Here is a 9,336-nt window from a genome sequence, read left to right on the forward strand (position 1 = left end):
TGTGTATCGAATTTTTAATTGGCTATGTGTGTATTTTAATTGGCAGTATATCGAATTTTTTAATTGGCAAAATATGTGTATCGAATTTTTTAATAGGCAAAATGTGTGTATTGAATTTTTTAATTACTTTTTCAAAGTTACAGTTTTGCTCTTCGTCCTTGAAATTGAATGCATTAAATTTTTCTATACTTTGTTTCCTATACAGGTCAATATAATTGATGTTTTTACTTTTTTCCAGTTTTTTTGTCTGCCTCTCTGGAGATAATTGGAATTGGTTTTCTATATTTCCCATTCTTGTCTGAGGTATTCTGACAAAAAACATTTGAATGCGCTAGAAAGTCCATGATTCTTCTGTGAAACTGAAAGTTTGGAAGTTTTTTCTGACACCATTTTATATCATATTAATATCTTTGTAGCTTATGTGCAAATGCATGTTAGTAACGAGTTTGTATTTTGGAAGAATAAAAGAAAATACATAATGAAACATTTATTGAAACTGTGCAGATAATAGTCATTGTTTCGCCTAATGTATCTTACGTGGTCAGAGGTTGCTGTAAGAGGAATAGTGTGAGTAGAATAGTGTGAGTAATTAGTCAAAGGAGAACAAGTCATGAATAGCTAATAAGTGAAGTGCTATGACAATGGCTTACTAGAAATTGTTACCTCCGACTATCACCCACTACCCCAGTAAAAACTTTTACCTCCGACTACCACTCACACGAACCCTCTCTAAATAACACTCTGACATCAGCCTCATCCTGCTATTTCGAGTTATAGTAAAAATCCACCAGTTCTCAACATTTATAACATTGAAAAATATTTTTATTAAAAAGTTGTAAATGAGATATCATATATTATTTCATTTCCATAAATAAAACTTTTCTCGTCATTTTAAGTTTTTTTTTATTGCAGCCAAATTCCAATTATCTATATATATAAAAGCCAAACGTCTGTGTGTATGTATGTATGTTTGTTTGTAACGCTAAAACTTTTGAAAGACGGAACCAAACTTGACAAATTTGGTATCATATCGAAGCCCCATCACCCGGATGACAAATATCGAAATTTCACGTCAAACGGACCACTAGAAGTTGGTCAACTGATCAGTTATCTTCGAGGGGGGCCCCAAAAAAACCTGTCATTATCTATATATATAAAAGACAAATGTTTGTTTATAACGCTAAAACTTGAGATGAAAGATTCCTCTCCCCTAAGAATAAAACATATGTTCAATATCTGCTTTTGTTTTTTCATTGTTTATATGGTCCCGAGCAACGCCGGGTAGCCCTGCTAGTCTATATATATATAAGCGAAAATGTATGTTTGTTTGTGTGTATGTTTGTGTGTCTGCTAAAAACTTTCGACAGACGCGACGAAAATTCACAAACTGGGTATCATATCAATGCCCCATCCTTCGCTTGAAAAATATCGAAACATTGGCCAAAAACGTTAACTTTTTCACCCCGAAATCGACAATTTTCCACAGGGAGGGGGTCAACAAAAACGAGTTTCTCGTAACGATGACCGATTCTATGCATGCGTCAGATGACGTCATCACGTCGTGACCTGATTTACTTTAAATAGTTGAAAAAACCGAGTAAATTTTATCTACGTCGCTTTAGCGCAGTTGGTTAACACATTTGTTCCTTATGGAAACGTTTTGGGTTCGAATCGTGGTGTGAGATGGTTTTTTTTTCGATTTTTTAAATTTAAATATTGAACCCTGTGTTATTTAAGCCATTTTTCACGTAACGTTCGTTTTCCTGGTGTTTTCTTTTTTTTTTTTACTTCGCTTATTCTTAGCAACACCTGGGTATCCACCGATTTTTAAAATTTTAATATCGAAACAGGCTTATTTAAGCCATTTTTCACATGTTCGTTTACTGTTTTCTACGTTCGTTTGCCTTACGTTAGATTTTTTTGTGTTTTTTTTTATGTTTTGATTACCCCCCGCTTAATTAAAACGTTGTTTTCTTTTCTTACTTCACTTATAACAATGCTTACATCATCGTCGTAATGCTCGACGACTTTCAAACATCTTTCACTAACTTATTCTGGCTGGCCGATTTTATTTTCAAACTTCGCCTCAGGACTTCGGGTTCCATCCTACCCCCCCCCCCCCCCGTTTCTTTTTTATTTAACACCACACACACCTACAAACACCCGGGCAATGCCGGCTACCCCTCACTAGTAATCTATAAAAGTTAAATTTTCTGCGTGTCTTTCTGTGTGTGTACATTTCCCTACCAAATTACTCTGTCAATTTTCAGTCAACAGACTCAAGATTTTACAATACAGAATGGAAAAATCTTTTTAATCGGTTTTCGGCTAGAAATTTGGCCATTAAGGGGTCAAAGTGCAATGATTTGACCTTTGAAAACTCTACCAAATTCCTTCGCCAATTTTGGGTCTAAACACTTGAAATTTTAGATGTAGGTTCCTTGGATATGGATTAAACTTTTTAATTTGATTCGAGCCCAAAACAATAAATGTTAAGGGGTCAAAGTTTAAAAAAATTTGACTCAGCCAATTTTTGGTCATTTCATCTGAAATTTTACATGAAGTGCATTCAGACATAGGGCACGCTTTTTAATCGGTTTTTAGCCGAAAATTTGGCTGCTAAGGAATCAAAGTAGAAAAAATTTTACCCTTGTAGTCTCCAGCAAACTATTCAGCCAATTTTGGGTCTAAGCATTTGAAATTTTACATAATGGCAAGCTTTTTAATCAGTTTTTAGGCGAAAATTTGGCGGCCAAGAGGTCAAAGTTGAAAGAGTTGACCTTTGCCGACTCTACCAAACTCCTCCGCCAATTTTGAGTCCAAACACTTGAGATTTTAGATGTAGCTTACCTGGACATGAGTCAAACTTTTTAATATATATATAAGCCTGACGAATCCTATAGTTGGATGAAACGCAGAATATTCAGTGTAGCTTAATCGCCATATATATTTTATAAATTACTATATATATATATATATATATATATATATATAGTCTTTGAAGTTTTTAACATTTGAAACTATACAAAAAATTACTTTTTATCATTCGTTAAAAAACCCCATCTAGTCAGTAAGTCATTTAATCACCTGCAATCACTGCATCAACTCTCTCGAATTTACTACAGTTTTTACAGGACAACAGGTAGACCAAATTTTGGGACCTACATGACAAATCTTCTTTAGAATGATTTACAACATAATAAATTTTATTAGTCACATTTGACTTATATTCTTTAGATGTTATAAGAATATTACAAGTTTTACATAAGGGTGCTCCACAAGGAGCAACCTTAAAATTATTTTCGGCCGAACAAGTCCCATTTGCCACTTCGAAAGAAGGAGTTCCTACTTCTATATTACTAATGACAATGGCTTGACCCCGTCGAGACATATTCAACCTCCTTGGGTGGTAAGCCCTAGGGGAACTCACTAGTTCTGAGGACTGCCCAGACCTAGCTTGCAATCTAGTTTTAGTGACCATATTTAAAAAGTTATTTGATAATTATTTTTGTATTTTATCAGAAAAAAAAAAACTTTAGTACCTTTGGTACCAGAAAAGTATCCAAATAAGAGGAAGGGAACCTAGCCATACATATTCAAATACTCAATATATAGTCTTTGAAGTTTTTAACATTTGAAACTATACAAAAAATGACTTTTTATCATTCGTTAAAAAAAACCTATCTAGTCAGTAAGTCATTAGCAGTGTCAGAAAATCGCCATTAAAATGCGTGATGAAAACTTGAATATTTAGACTTACTATCTTTTGAAGCTTATAACTACTTGAAAAATGTAATTCAAACCCTATTTTTTTTTTCAATTAAAGGAGCAAAGACCAAATTTAAAAATAATATCAAGTTTAATAGCAAAATTTGCAATATTTGCTTTTTTAAATCGGTTTTAAAGAAACAAAGACTTCAAGAAAATCCACGGATTTTAACTTCCTTCGAATGTAATATATATATATAAATTCCAAAAAATCACTTACCTATAAAAAACACTTATCAATGGGTTCCATTCTTCATTGTTAAGAATTTATCCATATTTGTATTTTATGTTCAATGTACTTTTTAAATAAAATACTTTTTTTTTTTAAGCGAGTATTAAAAAATAGCGCAACATCAGATGTTTCAGAAGGGGAATAAAGGGAGATAAATGTCTCCTTTTATTCGAGTTAAGAACTACAGTGGCCTGTAAGGGCCAGAATTAATCTCCCTTTCTATTGCTGACTGTAAACAAAACTTAATAAATATGAAAAAATAATCACATTTCACTTATCGATAGACTTGGCGATAAAAAACTTATCGATTCACTTGGCGATAAAAAAATTCCACTTGACCGATTTTTTTTTTTTATTCTCTTAAAGAAATACATGAGTTTTTATTTAATATATTTTATTTCTATTTTATGGAGTGATTTTTTTAAATCTAAAAAAAGCATTGATTAAAGCAGAAAAAATTGTAGGTATTCAATCTTTTCAGGACAAAATTTTAAAAATGTGAGGTTTCACTTAAAAAAAGATCAACGTGGTTTAAAAAAATGGTTTGAAACTTTGAACTTTACAGGTAAATTTGCAAATAACTGTTTTTTTGTTTTAAATTAGATTATTTCATTTATTGATCTTTTATATTCAATTTGTGATATATAAATTTGAGGTGAGAAAATTAATTAATTTCGTAGACATTTCAAAATGGGCGCGGGTGAATTAAAAAAAAAACGTTTGTCTAGAATATCATATCTGGTTTATTGGAGAGAGCATAAAAAATTGAACCAATAGAAAAAGTTTGATGGATTTTTAAATTGAAAAAAAATTAACGTGTAAAATTCAATTCATTTTATTACGTAAAAAAAATGGCTGCATCGGCGCGCACAGGTAGTTTTTTTTTTTTGTTGTTTTTAAATAAAAAGATATTTCTATTATTTTTCAAAAAACTTTACCTGTTTATTTTGGAAGTATATTCCATAAAGAAATTAAACCACTTTAAAAAGAGAAATTACGAGTTTTGTATATTTTATTCGCAGTTTTGTGTTAAGGGTGTCAGAAATTCCCAAAAAATTCTGACACACCTATGAAGTTATGAACAGTACATAGGGCTGAACTGCTAGTTAAATAATAAATCAATAATTTTATTTGAATAAGTTAAATCATGAATAAGATATGTTAAAATGTAAAAGTAAAATCGGATTACAAAGAAGAATGAAATCAATTCAGAAAGAACACGTTCATCATTTTCCTCCGTCAATTCCATATGGCGTTTTGTTGTCCTTCATAATATATTTCATTAAAGTTTGACGTCATCGACAAGGTCCTAGCAAGCAAGATCTGTCGAACAACCAGACTGTTTTTTTTTTTTACAGAGGCATCACCACATTATCAAGACCAAGAGGCCACTCAAGGATAAGGGTTAAAGAGGGTACAGTAGAAATTGGACAATATAGTAATCAATTCGGTAAATTTGTTAACTTATGTGGAACGGCTCACCAAGAACTTGTTTAAGTTAGACTTGAAGACAACCATATTGTAGTCAGCCGGAAAGCAGGAAAACGGAAGACAATTCCACAGGCGTGCAGTTCTAAGAAAGAAGCTTTGTTCATGGAATCTACGCTTAGGTTTAGGCACAGATAAAGAGTGGGGAGAATTATTGATAGTGTTTTCAGCTAAAAGAGTGCTTCTTGTGAAAGTTTGGCGATGGGGGGGGCATAGACTGAAGCTCAGTCGAACACTTTCCATGAAAATAACGATACAACAGAGACAAACTCGCAACATCTCTTCTGTGAGAAAGAGGTTGCAGCGAAGAGAAAAGGACATCACCTACAAGGCTACGAAGTCTATTTTGAACTCTATCAAGGCAGGCCAAGTCCTTTCTAGCAGCTCCTGCCCAGATGTGGCAACAGTATTCCATCCTTGGACGTACCTGGCTCTTATATAGATAGAGAATTGCATCAGCAGTGGATCGATAGAAAGATCCCACCATTTTTCTAGCGGCCTTGGCAACAGATTTGATGTACATGTTCCATTTAAGATTAGGAGTAATGGTCAATCCCAGAAGCTTGTCAAAATTTGAGGCCTCCTGAAAACGAGAGCCATTCATTTCACTTGATGCCAGATGGGGATCAGAGTGTTGATGATGTAAAGATAGAAGCTTTGTTTTAGATGCATTAAAAGTAACCAAACCACTCCTTTCCCCATTGTACTACGTGCTCAAGATCAGAGAAGAGAGAATCGGTCAATAATGAATTAAACATTTTTACAAAAAGCATTACAAAATTTAAAAATTGCATTAAAAAAGAGAAAAAAAAAGGAACACAATGATTCAATAATAAAAACAAAAATTCAAAGGGGAAAAGTTGTGTGTTTATGCGTTAAAAGTAATCATTTCATTGTTTCATGGATTTTAAAGACTAAAATACGTTCATTATTTATTTATGAATTACATTTGAAAAAGGTAAAGAAAGGAACACAATTCGATTTGTAATAAAACTGAACTTTATTCAATATATGAAAAAATTATGTACGTAAAATTACGTATCTTTGAAGTAGAAGCCATTTCATAATATGAACAACAATAAACAAGTATTAAATAATCAACTTAAATGATATTTTAAAATTAAAACGAACAACAATAACTATTTTTAGAATCAGAATAAACAACAATATTTAAAAACAAATCAAAACGAACATTAATAAATATTTTTTTAAAAATTAAAGCAAGCAACAATTTTTTAAAAATAAAAACAGACAAGAGTATTTTAAAAAATCAAAACGTACAACAATAGTTTAAAAAAATCAAAACGAAAAAATTAAAAAAATTAAATCAAAACAAACAATATTTAAAAAAAAATTAAAACGAAAAACTATATTTGTAAAAACTCAAAACGAACAACAATATTTAAAAAAAATCAAAATGTACAACAATATTTCTAAAAAAATCAAAAAGAACAAGAATATTTTTGAAAAAATCAAAACGAACAATATTTTTAAAAAATCAAAATGAACAATAATATTTTTAAAAAATTAAAACGAACAACAATAATTAAAAAAAAAATCAAAACGAACAACAATTTTTAAAATCAAAACGAACTGCAATATTTAAAAAAAATCAAAACGAACTGCAATATTTTTAAAAAATCAAAACGAACACCAATAATTTTTTAAAAATCAAAACTGTCTGGACATAAGTCCCTTGGATCGGTGGGAGTTGTCCCCCTTTGTTCAATGTTTATAATGTAAACTCTCGGACGTAAACGTGAATAAACGAGACTTGGTCAGTCGGCCATGTTGGTCTGAACGGTCACATATCCTTGTCCTGTTATTATTGATAGAAACCTGACATAACATGGTGTCAGAACAAGGGATTTACTAACAAATGAAAGCAAAATACGGGGAAAGAGTTATACTAAATATCGAGCCTAAGAGCCGTTAAAAAAAAAAGAAAAGAAAAGAAATGCGTGAAGTTTCAGAATAACCCCCCCCCCAGTATGAATAGCCACGTGAGACCACCAGAGCCCTTTCCATTCGACCAACCCGAGTCATGGGAAAAATGGATACGACGGTTCAACCGTTACCAGACAGTGTCCAGCCTTGACGAAAAACCAAATGCTTGTCAAGTGGACACCCTAATATATTGTATGGGTGATAAAGCCGAAGACATTTTCGCCACATTCAAACTTGCACCCAAGGAAGCCCAGAACTTCAATATAGTGGTAGCAAAGTTCAATGACATTTTCAAGGGTGATACAAACGTAATTTATGAATGGGCCAGATTCAACCGAAGGTGTCAAGAGGAAGATGAGTCCATTGATTCATTCATCACTAACCTCCACACACTAGCTAAAAACTGCAATTTTCGAGACCTGCACGAGGAATTAATTCGTGATAGAATTGTAGTTGGGTGCACAGATCCTAAGCTATCACTAAGTCTGCAAATGATTCTGGACCTCACCTTGGATGGGGCCATCAGACGCGCATGACAGTGAAACAATAAAATCACAACAGCATCTCCTGCGGTCCCCAGAACATATCGTTGGTGAAGATCCAGCTGACAATAATATTGCAGTCCACCACGTTAGTGACAACCGAATTCGCAGACAAGGTCAGGGTAAACACATGACAAGACCCGGGCGAGAACTGCACTACGAAAATCGACAAAAAAATGAGCGCACACAGCAGTATAGACCAGAGGCTGAGTGCCACCGCTGTGGTAACAAAACCCAACACCAGAGACGCACGTGTCCTGCCATCTCAGCCACCTGCCACAATTGTGGTAGGGTTGGCCACTATGCTCAGTGCTGCCACACACGAAGGCTGCATGAAATTAAACCTAGCTCAGATGACTGTGAAAGCGATCAGAATGCGTACCTTGGTGTTCTGATGATATCAGAGATCAGCATAAGTAAGCCTTGGCGAACCAATATTGCCATCAATGGAGTGCCACTGAAATTCAAGCTGGACTCTGGGGCGGATGTGACCGCGATTCCAGAGCATATATATAAGTTATGGAGAGACCTACCAGACCTCTCAGATATCCACAAAATTCTTCATGGTCCAAGACGTATTTCACTCAAAGTGACTGGAGTGGTCACTGCAACTGTCTCGCATGAAGATCTTGCAGCAGAACAGAGGATATTTATTATCCCCAATCTCGAGGAGCCACTGTTAGGAAGGCCAGCCATCTAAGCACTTAAGCTCGTAACTGTCCACCCAAACTTACATACCATCAGCAGCCAGAAACGCCCATTCGACCCAAAAATAGAAATGCCAGACTTATTCACAGGCCTAGGCACATTTGGAGAAGAATGTACCATACTCTTACATCCGGATGCGAGTCCATAATCAGTACCCACACCACGACGCGTACCACTACCCTTGATGGAGAAAACACGGGCTGAGCTCCAGAGAATGGAGAAACTGGGGGTCATAAGCAAGGTTGACACACCCACCAAATGGTGTTCCCCATGGTTGTAGTACCAAAAGCAAATGGAACGATTAGGATATGCGTAGATCTCACAAATCTCAATAAGTGCGTAAAACGTGAACTCCACATGCTCCCCACGGTCGACCACCTTTTGGCTCAGTTAGGGGAAGTAAAAATCATGAGCAAGTTGGATGCCAACAGCGGGTATTGGCAGATTCCACTTTCATCAGAATCTCATTCGCTGACGACCTTCATAACTCCATTCGGACGATACCAATTCAACCGCCTCCCGTTTGGTATTTCATCAGAGAGTGAGATCTACCAGAGGCGCATGTCACAAGTACTAGAGACCGAAATTGGAGCCATATGCATGCAAGATGATGTTTTAGTATATGGAAAAAACCAAGAACATGATGCCCGG

At 34.5% G+C, this 9,336-nt stretch overlaps 1 protein-coding gene across 1 annotated transcript; it reads left to right on the forward strand.

Moving 5' to 3' along the window:
• Positions 1 to 8,107: 8,107 nt before the first annotated feature.
• On the forward strand, positions 8,108 to 8,677 carry LOC145269133 (uncharacterized). Its single transcript, XM_080124738.1, has one exon. The coding sequence runs from the start codon at positions 8,108 to 8,110 to the stop codon at positions 8,675 to 8,677; it is 570 nt and encodes a 189-aa protein (XP_079980864.1).
• Positions 8,678 to 9,336: the final 659 nt, after the last annotated feature.

Source organism: Euprymna scolopes, chromosome 45 (assembly GCF_053919585.1).
Source record: "Euprymna scolopes isolate OS-2025 chromosome 45, ASM5391958v1, whole genome shotgun sequence".
Lineage (NCBI taxonomy): Eukaryota > Metazoa > Mollusca > Cephalopoda > Sepiida > Sepiolidae > Euprymna > Euprymna scolopes.

What these genes read in the sequence shown, in the direction of transcription:
- LOC145269133 (XM_080124738.1), top strand. Translation starts at nt 8,108, where the DNA reads ATGACAAGACCCGGGCGAGAACTGCACTACGAAAATCGACAAAAAAAT.